General features: G+C 40.6%; 1 protein-coding gene across 1 annotated transcript in view; it reads left to right on the top strand.

Moving 5' to 3' along the window:
• Positions 1–12,966, top strand: part of col28a1b (collagen, type XXVIII, alpha 1b) — a 38,325-nt gene that overhangs the window by 7,437 nt on the left and 17,922 nt on the right. Inside the window, exons 11-17 of the mRNA XM_055227764.1 lie at positions 189–572; positions 908–1,111; positions 1,448–1,555; positions 9,973–10,122; positions 10,688–10,821; positions 11,495–11,616; positions 12,625–12,830. Of these exons, the coding sequence (XP_055083739.1) occupies positions 189–572; positions 908–1,111; positions 1,448–1,555; positions 9,973–10,122; positions 10,688–10,821; positions 11,495–11,616; positions 12,625–12,830 (1,308 nt within the window). The remainder of the gene's footprint in view (positions 1–188; positions 573–907; positions 1,112–1,447; positions 1,556–9,972; positions 10,123–10,687; positions 10,822–11,494; positions 11,617–12,624; positions 12,831–12,966) is intronic.

The following is a 12,966-nucleotide window of genomic DNA, read 5'->3' as shown; positions in this document are numbered from 1 at the left end:
TTGGCATCACCTGCTTACCATCACAGACATAGATAATAATAACACTAATGCATTGTTTCATATTACGCCTTTCTAGATGTCCATTGCACTTTACAGTTCATTATTCATTACACACTGTGGTAAGATACTAGCCATAGCTGCCCTGGGATAGACTGACACAGTGTTTTTGTTGTTATTTTTATACAAAGCCCCAAAAGGCGGAGGATCAACCACCCACCCACCCTCCCAGAGGACACTCCCCTCCCAGAGGACGACCCTCTCCCAGAGGACACTCCCCTCCCAGAGGACGACCCTCTCCCAGAGGACACTTCCCTCCCAGAGGACACTTCCCTCCCAGAGGACACTTCCCTCCCAGAGGACACTTCCCTCCCAGAGGACACTCCCCTCCCAGAGGACGACCCTCTCCCAGAGGACACTCCCCTCCCGGAGGACGACCCTCTCCCAGAGGACACTCCCCTCCCAGAGGACACTCCCGTCCCAGAGGACAACCCTCTCCCAGACACCCTTCTCTTGGAGGCAGCACCTCCTCGCATCAGCAGGAAGCGCAAGAGGTTCCAAGACCAGGGCCCCAGGTGAGTACTCCAATCCAGTCAATTAAAGGGGACGCACGAGTTGTGTTATTGCTTTGCCTAGAATATTGTACAGTAGGGTCACACTTACTAACTCATCTTATATATGCATTTGTTGATTTACAGGCTTTTTTATTTGCTAAAAAATGCTTGGCATCACCTGCTTACCATCACAGACATAGATAATAATAACACTAATGCATTGTTTCATATTACGCCTTTCTAGATGTCCATTGCACTTTACAGTTCATTATTCATTACACACTGTGGTAAGATACTAGCCATAGCTGCCCTGGGATAGACTGACAAAGTGTTTTTGTTGTTATTTTTATACAAAGCCCCAAAAGGCGGAGGATCAACCACCCACCCACCCTCCCAGAGGACACTCCCCTCCCAGAGGACACTCCCCTCCCAGAGGACACTCCTCTCCCAGAGGACGACCCTCTCCCAGAGGACGACCCTCTCCCAGACACCCTTCTCTTGGAGGCAGTACCTCCTCGCATCAGCAGGAAGCGCAAGAGGTTCCAAGACCAGGGCCCCAGGTGAGTACTCCAATCCAGTCAATTAAAGGGGACGCACGAGTTGTGTTATTGCTTTGCCTAGAATATTGTACAGTAGGGTCACACTTACTAACTCATCTTATATATGCATTTGTTGAATTACAGGCTTTTTTACTTGCTAAAAAATGCTTGGCATCACCTGTTTACCATCACAGACATAGATAATAATAACACTAATGCATTGTATTCATATTACGCCTTTCTAGATGTCCATTGCACTTTACAGTTCATTATTCATTACACACTGTGGTAAGATACTAGCCATAGCTGCCCTGGGATAGACTGACACAGTGTTTTTGTTGTTATTTTTATTCAAAGCCCCAAAAGGCGGAGGACCACCTTGAGGACTCCGAGCCCGAGCGCAGAGAGAGCTTCTTCCTCCAGTAACACCAAGAGGCGCCATGATGATGAAGAGCATTGTGCCAGGTAAGTTCTCCAGTCATTTAAAGGGGACGTGTTGTGTTAAATGGACTTCCATAGATCACTTGAGTTTAACGTGCACATGACAGTTTCTAATGTTTTACTTGGTTTGGTGGGATAGTACCTGTGGTACATATTTAACATAGAGCTCACCATCACTTTACACACAATTGTGATAGTTTCACTTTTAGGGTTGGATCAATACTACTACACAAGTTGGACTGTGTTCAAATGTTCTTATCTAGTGGAGCAGTGGTCCTGACCTGATTTATTACTGATTTAGACCTGGTTTAGTCCAGGTAGTCCTGGTTTAGGTCTCGTGTACCTGGTACTTGGAATGTCCGAGAATCACGGGTACCAAAAAAGCTCCAACTGTACTAGTAACATTAACAAATGATGGTCCCAGTGTCATAGAGGCACAGTATTAGATGGGGTGGGGGGTTTAGACCTCAACAAGTCTGTCCCTGGACCTAATGGATCATGTTTTAAATAAGTCATAGTATGCAATCAAATCTAATGAATGTATTTTTTTCTTCCACATTTAGACTAAGCTCCAAAAGACTGAAGCGCACTGGAGTCAGCCCACCACCCAGTGCAGCACCTGAGGAGGAGGAGGTCTCCTCCAGAAGCTGCTAAAGAGGCTTAAAACAGGAGGGGGAAGGTATGTATACTTCGGAAAAGATCATTATTAGATTATTGTCTTTTGGTACCTGTTTTCTTGTTTTATCTTGTTGGTGAAAGAAATATTAGTTTGAATTCAAAGCATAAACAACATTAAATGTACAAAATTACAGTACCACATCCTTAAAATGAAAATACATTTTAAGGATGTTTTAAGCCATCGGTGACCATTTCAAAAAGATCACAGATGTTTTTCTTAAAAGAGACATTGAATTTTTAAAAAGATGATAATATTATAATTATAATATCATATTTTCTCTTTTTCCAGCCGGCCCCCTCCTGACTGCAGCCCTAGTTCCAGCTCTAGGGCTGCTTGAATAGCAGGACTGTGGACTCTTGAGCATAGACTGGATGAGGTCATGGCCAGTATTTAGTACTGACTAGGATCTCAGCACACAGTTTGTTAGCAAGAGTGTGTTTACACAGCTTTAAGGACTGCTACAACCACCAAAGGTAAGTGATATAAGTCCATTAGAGCATCCACTCCACAGACCGAGCCCACACATAGACACACAAGCTCCTATTGTTGGTTCATTTTTGTTACAGACACCAAAGCAGAGCAGTATTCAATCTAGTTATTTTCATCATTTGGATTTTAATAACAAATAATTTGGATTCGGCAAGGTAGCAAGCCTTGTTCTCAGTTTGAGAGGAAAAAGTGAAGTTTTGGGGACAAGTAACAATCCAGTATGTATACATGGATTCAGAATATGTCCTTGGATTAATAAATTAATGAGATATCGTCTGGTTTAAGGTGTAAACTACAGCCTGCTATGTCCTTAGATTATGTTTATCTGATGTTTTTTTTTCCATCTTAGCTTAGTATCCACAGGTATACTTAAGAAATCAACATATTACCTATGTTTGCTCTAAATGTGATTTGATTTGAATTTACAAGATTAACATCATACAATTTACAAAACAATTATTTAGAAAAATGCCAAGGAACAGAAATGTATTTCAATTCAATACATGTTGAAGAGCTCTAACAAAACATTTTACACAAATTCTAATAGACACTGAAATAAGCTAATATTTTCTCTCTTTCTAGCTTTGTTGAGAGAAGTAGCCCTTCTCCTGACCACAGCTCCAGTTCCATCTCACGGGCTGCTTGCATAGCAGTGCTGTGGACTCTTGAGGATGGATTGAGTGAGGTCATGGCCAGTATTTAGTACTGACTAGGATCTCACCAAACAGTCTGTCAGCAAGAGTGTGTTTATGCAGCCTTTAGATGCCACCAAAGGTAAGTGAGTGATCATGTTTAAATAAGTCATAGTATGCAATCAAATCTAATGAATGTATTTTTTTTCTCCACATTTAGACTAAGCTCCAAAAGACTGAAGCGCACTGGAGTCAGCCCACCACCCAGTGCAGCACCCGAGGAGGAGGAGGCCTCCTCCAGAAGCTGCTAAAGAGGCTTAAAACAGGAGGGGGAAGATATGTATACTTTGGAAAAGATCATTATTAGATTATTGTCTTTTGGTACCTGTTTTCTTGTTTTATCTTGTTGGTGAAAGAAATATTAGTTTGAATTCAAAGCATAAACAACATTAAATGTACAAAATTACAGTACCACATCCTTAAAATGAAAATACATTTTAAGGATGTTTTAAGCCATCGGTGACCATTTCAAAAAGATCACAGATGTTTTTCTTAAAAGAGACATTGAATTTTTAAAAAGATGATAATATTATAATTATAATATCATATTTTCTCTTTTTCCAGCCGGCCCCCTCCTGACTGCAGCCCTAGTTCCAGCTCTAGGGCTGCTTGAATAGCAGGACTGTGGACTCTTGAGCATAGACTGGATGAGGTCATGGCCAGTATTTAGTACTGACTAGGATCTCAACACACAGTTTGTTAGCAAGAGTGTGTTTACACAGCTTTAAGGACTGCTACAACCACCAAAGATAAGTGATATAAGTCCATTAGAGCATCCACTCCACAGACCGAGCCCGCACATAGACACACAAGCTCCTGTTGTTGGTTCATTTTTGTTACAGACACCAAAGCAGAGCAGTATTCAATCTAGTTATTTTCATCATTTGGATTTTAATAACAAATCATTTGGATTCGGCAAGGTAGCAAGCCTTGTTCTCAGTTTGAGAGGAAAAAGTGAAGTTTTGGGAACAAGTAACAATCCAGTATGTATACATGGATTCAGAATATGTCCTTGGATTAATAAATTAATGAGATTTCGTCTGGTTTAAGGTGTAAACTACAGCCTGCTATGTCCTTAGATTATGTTTATCTGATGTTTTTTTTTCCATCTTAGCTTAGTATCCACAGGTATACTTAAGAAATCAACATATTACCTATGTTTGCTCTAAATGTGATTTGATTTGAATTTACAAGATTAACATCATACAATTTACAAAACAATTATTTTGAAAAATGCCAAGGAACAGAAATGTATTTCAATTCAATACATGTTGAAGAGCTCTAACAAAACATTTTACACAAATTCTAATAGACACTGAAATAAGCTAATATTTTCTCTCTTTCTAGCTTTGTTGAGAGAAGTAGCCCTTCTCCTGACCACAGCTCCAGTTCCATCTCACGGGCTGCTTGCATAGCAGTGCTGTGGACTCTTGAGGATGGATTGAGTGAGGTCATGGCCAGTATTTAGTACTGACTAGGATCTCACCAAACAGTCTGTCAGCAAGAGTGTGTTTATGCAGCCTTTAGATGCCACCAAAGGTAAGTGAGTGATCATGTTTAAATAAGTCATAGTATGCAATCAAATCTAATGAATGTATTTTTTTTCTCCACATTTAGACTAAGCTCCAAAAGACTGAAGCGCACTGGAGTCAGCCCACCACCCAGTGCAGCACCCGAGGAGGAGGAGGCCTCCTCCAGAAGCTGCTAAAGAGGCTTAAAACAGGAGGGGGAAGATATGTATACTTTGGAAAAGATCATTATTAGATTATTGTCTTTTGGTACCTGTTTTCTTGTTTTATCTTGTTGGTGAAAGAAATATTAGTTTGAATTCAAAGCATAAACAACATTAAATGTACAAAATTACAGTACCACATCCTTAAAATGAAAATACATTTTAAGGATGTTTTAAGCTATGGGTGACCATTTCAAAAAGATCACAGATGTTTTTCTTAAAAGAGACATTGAATTTTTAAAAAGATGATAATATTATAATTATAATATCATATTTTCTCTTTTTCCAGCCGGCCCCCTCCTGACTGCAGCCCTAGTTCCAGCTCTAGGGCTGCTTGAATAGCAGGACTGTGGACTCTTGAGCATAGACTGGATGAGGTCATGGCCAGTATTTAGTACTGACTAGGATCTCAACACACAGTTTGTTAGCAAGAGTGTGTTTACACAGCTTTAAGGACTGCTACAACCACCAAAGATAAGTGATATAAGTCCATTAGAGCATCCACTCCACAGACCGAGCCCGCACATAGACACACAAGCTCCTGTTGTTGGTTCATTTTTGTTACAGACACCAAAGCAGAGCAGTATTCAATCTAGTTATTTTCATCATTTGGATTTTAATAACAAATCATTTGGATTCGGCAAGGTAGCAAGCCTTGTTCTCAGTTTGAGAGGAAAAAGTGAAGTTTTGGGAACAAGTAACAATCCAGTATGTATACATGGATTCAGAATATGTCCTTGGATTAATAAATTAATGAGATTTCGTCTGGTTTAAGGTGTAAACTACAGCCTGCTATGTCCTTAGATTATGTTTATCTGATGTTTTTTTTTCCATCTTAGCTTAGTATCCACAGGTATACTTAAGAAATCAACATATTACCTATGTTTTATCTAAATGTGATTTGATTTGAATTTACAAGATTAACATCATACAATTTACAAAACAATTATTTAGAAAAATGCCAAGGAACAGAAATGTATTTCAATTCAATACATGTTGAAGAGCTCTAACAAAACATTTTACACAAATTCTAATAGACACTGAAATAAGCTAATATTTTCTCTCTTTCTAGCCCTGTTGAGAGAAGTAGCCCTTCTCCTGACCACAGCTCCAGTTCCATCTCACGGGCTGCTTGCATAGCAGTGCTGTGGACTCTTGAGGATGGATTGAGTGAGGTCATGGCCAGTATTTAGTACTGACTAGGATCTCACCAAACAGTCTGTCAGCAAGAGTGTGTTTATGCAGCCTTTAGATGCCACCAAAGGTAAGTGAGTGATCATGTTTTAAATAAGTCATAGTATGCAATCAAATCTAATGAATGTATTTTTTTTCTCCACATTTAGACTAAGCTCCAAAAGACTGAAGCGCACTGGAGTCAGCCCACCACCCAGTGCAGCACCCGAGGAGGAGGAGGCCTCCTCCAGAAGCTGCTAAAGAGGCTTAAAACAGGAGGGGGAAGATATGTATACTTTGGAAAAGATCATTATTAGATTATTGTCTTTTGGTACCTGTTTTCTTGTTTTATCTTGTTGGTGAAAGAAATATTAGTTTGAATTCCAAGCATAAACAACATTAAATGTACAAAATTACAGTACCACATCCTTAAAATTAAAATACATTTTAAGGATGTTTTAAGCTATGGGTGACCATTTCAAAAAGATCACAGATGTTGGCTTAAAACAGGAGGGGGAACATCAACATGGAAAACTGTCAAGATCCCAGTCTGTCCTGCCTTTTTTGTTCTGTTTTCCTCCTCCCTTCTGTGTCAGAGCCTGGAGCTGGGCGGAGATTCGGGCTCCTCCCATGCACACCTGTAACTAATCTCTAATCAAGCTGCACCTGGGGAGGACAAAGGGACCCAGGACCTGACACTCAGCCCCAGATCGTCCGCATATCCAGTGTGGTACAGCTCTGCTTGGTGCAATGTCATGTTTTGCATTTGTTACTTTTTTCCAAGTGGGATCTTTTTTGCTCCTCGTCAGATCCTGCTCCCTGGACCCCCTCAGCTCCTCTGCTTCTGACCCAGTTCTCCACAATTGGTATGAACCTCACACCCTCCGACCCAGCTCACTTCGACCGGTACGGATTACCTCGCCTCTGACCCCGCTGCCCACGATCCGCCTAAGGACTACTGCACACAAATCCCGCTCTCAACTGTCTGATCCATTTACCTTCATTTGCACATTTCAATCTGTAAATAAACATCGTTAAACTGTTCCCCGAGTTCTGCATCTGTGGTCCCCCTGTCAGTCGTTACAACAAAAACGTTTAAGGAAGCACAAAGCACATTTGAAATGTGTGGACAGGAGCCCTTCCTCAGGTCAGATACAGTCAATGAAGTTCAACTGAAATGTTGACCTGACATTTTCTTTGCCAGTGAACCAGGTCTCTTACCACTCTTCTAATATTCACTTTATTTTGTGTGTTTGGCTTGACCTATGACGTTGCTCATGTGACAGGTTGTCTGTGTAAACCCTCAGTTGTCCAGGTCTGATCCAAAGCAAAAGTTTAAATCTCAACTGGAAAAATCGTTGTAAGAGTGAAGACGTTTTGCTGCTCATCCAAGCCGAGTCTTCAGTTCTGGTCAGATTGCTGGTGGCCACTGCCTTATATCTGAGGGGAGGGGCTAACCATACTGAAACTGTAAACAGCTATTGGCTGTGTCTCAATTCGCCAAATGCACCCTTCAAGGGTCCTTACGAAGTACTCTTCAAAAGTGTAGTTTCAAGGTTCCGGTCGAGAATCTGCCCTCCTCAGTGTAGCCGCCATCTTGCTGAAGTGGGACAGGCCTACACCACGGACCGCACTTCCACCGCTGTCTTTGAGCGTACGATACGTACATTAGTACGTTATTTTTAATGATTTATTATTTAATAGAAAAAAAGTCAAGATGTCGTCACAGCCGTTTCTTTCTGTTTAGATTAAATATCAATAGGCAAATATAACGTTCGAGGTGATTTTTTTTACTCAATTGTAGCTACTTCATAACTTAAACAAAATATACCTTGTGAAAACGTAATAACAGAGACAGAGGTAAGAATATAATTTTTACATTCATAGTCTATAAACCAGAGAACACTGATTAGTGGTACATATAGTGGGATATTGCAGTTTAACATTCGATATTTTGGCCAGTTGCTACACCACTTTACTAACAGTAGAGGGCACTGTTTCCCTTCTATGCCGTGCCAGTTCTTTTCATCTGATTATTATAAGGTATTTTCTAGCAGTGCAGCGCTACATCAAGCTAGTGTCTTGATTTACTAACACGAAGGTAAATGACACGTGTCCACCAGGGGGCGCAGACCTATGGAATGTACCGGAACACATGAAGATTTTGTGCACGTCTCAGGACTCTGTTCTGTCCTTTCCTCAGAGTTCGTTGCTTCATTGTTCACTTTACCTGTGTGCAACTCATTAAACTCTTCTGACTTTACGTTTCAGTCTCTTGGTCTTTGACACTTACAATAGAAACGAACATTCTTACATTATTCTTATTGCAGTAATATTTTTTAATGATAATGTCTCTTATTGTCTAGCAATAACTGCACATTCCTTTATTCCATGTAACTCCTTTTTAATCATCACACACACTGTGCAGATCTTTATTCAGATTTAACAGTTTCATGTCACGCTCTGTTGTAGATGAGGTAAACAAGTACGAACATTTGAACGTATATTGCTCAACGGACTCCATTTTCTTCTCTTTTTTGCGTAGGCGCGGTGCATGACGGGATATAGAAGTGCGTGAAGTGTGCACGGATGCAGGCTTCGGTTACGTCCGATCTCCATGGAAACGGTGCAAAGGGAAGGGCAGGTTTGTCGGCCGCATTCAGTAGGGTGGGTTGAAATGGGACAGCCCTTGTCGCGCCGGAAATTACGTCACTGCCCTTCGAACCGCCCTTCCAATGGTGATTCTAAGGCCAGGTGGGCGAATTGAGACACAGCCATTATCTCCAGTTTCAGCTGAAACTGCCCTCTTCAGCCCTTAGCGACCCTGCTATTGTTCTCATTGTTCTGGGTCTGAGGATGGAGTTATAGATGGGGAGACATTATGTCTCAGGCCCCCGGTCCTGAGAAAGGACGAATTCTGATAGGTTGCACTAATGTCTTTAAAGGCCTTGTACCCAATTTTGGCCCATGTATTTGGGCAAAATTTGTCTTATATAAGCAGGTCTTGAGGTCAAAATAAGTCAGCTGTGTGCTGTCTGCATTATCTTAGAATCATGAGGTGCACTGTTAGCATGCTAGTTGTTGTTAGCGCTACAGTGATTCTGCTCTGGTGTCTGAAAGCTGTGAAAAGTGTTTATAAACTCATCATGGTGAGTAACTTTTGGCATGCATAAGGTCAATGAGCAATAACGTTCAAATAAAACTACTTTGTTTGTCCACCATTTTAAATACAAGTTCAACACCCTTAACTGTGTCCAGTTAAATATTTTTTGTTGTTATGAGATTTAAGTTTGCAAATGCATATAAATCCATCTTGTCCCTGAAATAGGGTTGTGTGAAATAATGTGAAATGACCCACAAAAGGACTGAAATCTGATTTTTGCCCTTATTTGGAAGTTTACATTTTTGTCCATTCTACTCCTTAATGACAACTGCATTTACATAATCACATCTTAAAATTAGGAATATTAAATGTTATTACATTATATATATATATATATATATTTCCATTGTTTTTGACCAGCCACTAAAATGCAGAATTTAAGAGAAATATAAATTGTGTTGACAGTTTTCCACTTCACATTCTGTGAGCGAGCAGGGCTGCTGGAATGCTGTGTTGTGCCTACAGTCTTTGTGGTTGGGGGATAGTGATTCTGTCTGACTGCACATGACCCAGGGCACCCAGACAGCACCCAGACAGCACCCAGACAGCACCCAGACAGCACCCAGACAGCACCCAGACAGCACCCAGACAGCACCCTGCTGTGGATGACACCCAAAGAGGTGGCACTCGGCGGACTGCATGCACCAGCTCAGGAGGGTTCAGGTAAGTTTTCTATAATGCTCTTTATTTACATGTGTTATCTTAATTGGAGTGGACCCCTTCAATGGGCTGTCCATACAAAAGAATCAATCACCATTTGATGGCTCAGATCCAAAGGGGCTTTCTTCACAGTCCAAACTGAAGAAATGAAAAACAGCAGTTGTATAATTGTTGAAAATGATTTCACGTATGCCCATTTGGAGCTAAATTATTGAACCAGAAATGTATTGTTTTTAATACTTTAGCATGATCATAAGCTTAAATATAAATACATGCTATATTATATAAATACATTCTGTAAAAATATAAACGTGCTTCTCAGGCCATCATATAATCTGTTATTTTTAAATTGAAGAGGCAACACAAAAAATGATCAAATTATGAACAAAGCAGCTACTTCTTGTATTTTTGTATTTTTCTTCTCAACTTTTTTCCACAAACGGCCACTTAACTGATGTAAAACTATGGTCTTTACCGCAGGTTGTACCCACCAAACCAAGTCATAATTATTCTAAATATGAAAATCTCTCTTATGTGCTTTAAATGAATGTGACCTCCTGTACTCCAGTCTAAACATGTGGCAGAGGGGACGTCTGAGGAGAGCTCTGTCCCTGCTCCTCTTGGTTCATCTCATTGTGCTGGAGACAGGGACAGGCCAGAGAAGACCGCCAGGCCGGAGGAACTACTACAGGCTGTCAGAGGGTATGTGGGAAATACTGAGTCTAAAGATACTAGTGTTCAGTTGTGGTACTCAATTTTGTTAGTTAAAGTGAACTTATTATGCAAAATTGACTTTTTAGAGCTTTACATAGTCATTTCCCTTCTAATTTACCCTCTCAAAGTTGTATTTAGAGTGATTCTCTGACCATCTCTACTTAATAAATTCATAGAATTCGGCAGCGCTGCGTAATCATTTTGGTACAAATGAAAAAAAAGCGTCTCTTTGTTGTGGTAACGTTAACGGTGACACCGGCTCCCACTGAGCACTGCAGTTTTCTCACACAGAAGTCTGTGGACTTGTTTCTTTTAATTAGTAGTTTTAGATGAACACTGAGATGTGTGCCCTATGTATTCTTCTGTAAAGCTGTTATAAACTCATCATGGTGAATGACTAGGATTCTCGGAAAGTATAAGGTAACTGAGGAATAATTCAAACTGAACTGTTGCAAAGCATTAAAAAAAATAAAAAATCAGATTTTCGCTTTTTAAGACAATAAAAATCAGGTACTTTCCCTTTAAGTACAGACACATGCAAATTACAGTACTTGTACTTTTATTCTTCATTATTTTCCACCATTGCAATTTAAATAAATAAAATACAAATTTGCAAATCTTTATTGTTGTTGCATATTCAAACCAGTTGTATTTCTCTCAGCCCAGACGTGTTCCGTGGATGTGCTCTTCATCCTGGACAGTTCAGAAAGTGCCAAAACGTTCCTCTTTGAGAAGCAGAAGGCTTTTGTGTTGAGTTTCAGCACCCGTCTGTCCATGCTGCAGGTAAAAGGCTCCTAGCGTTAGCTAGCCAAGTGATCGAGTTGTAGCAATGGACAGAGTATCTTGCATTTATGAATGTCTATGTCAGTGGGAATCATTGCTACATGTTCTGGCTAGGGTTGTCAAAAGTATCGAAAATCAGACACCAATCGATACTAAAACTAGTATTGAAGGTAGATACTCATTTAAACAAGTTTTGATAGAAAAAAGTCACATTCACGGGACGGAAATGAATCTTTCCTGCATAGCTTTTATGATCTTGAGCTGTATCAGAAGAAGTATAAAACACATAGACTAATATACACCCAAGGACCACTATGGAACCCACCTGGACGACTGAGGGATTACACAGATATAAGGCCACATTGGAACAGAAAAGAAAGTAGTTTGATGTTGAAAGTTAGTATTGTCTAAATAAAGAGTGTTTTTATTATCATTGTGGAATTGGTATTGAGTATTTAGTCTATTCCTTAGTATCAAAATTGAGTTTGAAATGTTAGTGTTGTGACAAATTCGATCTGGCACGTTGTATCCAGCAATTTACTGGGCGACAGTAGCACAGTTAGAGTGTTTGTCCACTTCTCCGAAAGTTGGTGGTTCAAATCCCACTCTCGACATAAACATCATTGGTTGAGTGGTCAGATCCACAGGCCCACAGATGAATACTGCTCGTTGTGTCTTTGGGCAAGACACTTAACTCACCTTGGCCCCAGTGTCTGTGTACACTGGTGTATGAATATGTGGGTGAGCGGGTGAGTGGTTCCTTGATGTAAAGTTCTTTGAGTGTCTTGGAAGTGGAAAAGCGCTACATAAAAATGTGACAATTTTCCATTTATTTACCAACTATGTGTGATTGGGGCTTAGGACACCTGGAAAAATCACAGTGGTGCATGTCTGTCAGACTCAGTCTCTGTGTATTGTCCTATTAAATGAAGACTGAATTAAACAGTGCTATAAAATGCTTTTCAAACTGCCTCTGAGAAATGGCTTTAAAAGTGTTGACTGTCCCAGGTCCCAGGCTGGAGTGTGGATGTGCGGATGGGTGTCCTCCAGTACAGCAGCTCTGTGTCAGTGGAGCAGCCCCTCTCCCTGTGGACAGGCCTGGACTCGTTTCAGGACGTGGTCAGCACCATGGACTACATCGGCCACGGCACCTACACCAGCCACGCCCTGACCACTGCCTCCGCCCTGCTGCTGAGGGAGAGCCCCGCACACAGGTGGGAAGTACTTACTTACATTTACCCTGTTACATTTACTTTACTTTAGTTTAAATGAAGTGTATGTAAGCTTTTTAAATTCCATAAACATGACCTGTTTCCACTGATACAAGATAAAACAATTCTAGTGCTGATT

Source organism: Periophthalmus magnuspinnatus, chromosome 16 (assembly GCF_009829125.3).
Source record: "Periophthalmus magnuspinnatus isolate fPerMag1 chromosome 16, fPerMag1.2.pri, whole genome shotgun sequence".
NCBI classification, from domain to species: Eukaryota; Metazoa; Chordata; class Actinopteri; order Gobiiformes; family Gobiidae; genus Periophthalmus; species Periophthalmus magnuspinnatus.
Note: the sequence above shows the minus strand (reverse complement) of the source record. Positions and strands in the feature narration are given on the sequence as shown.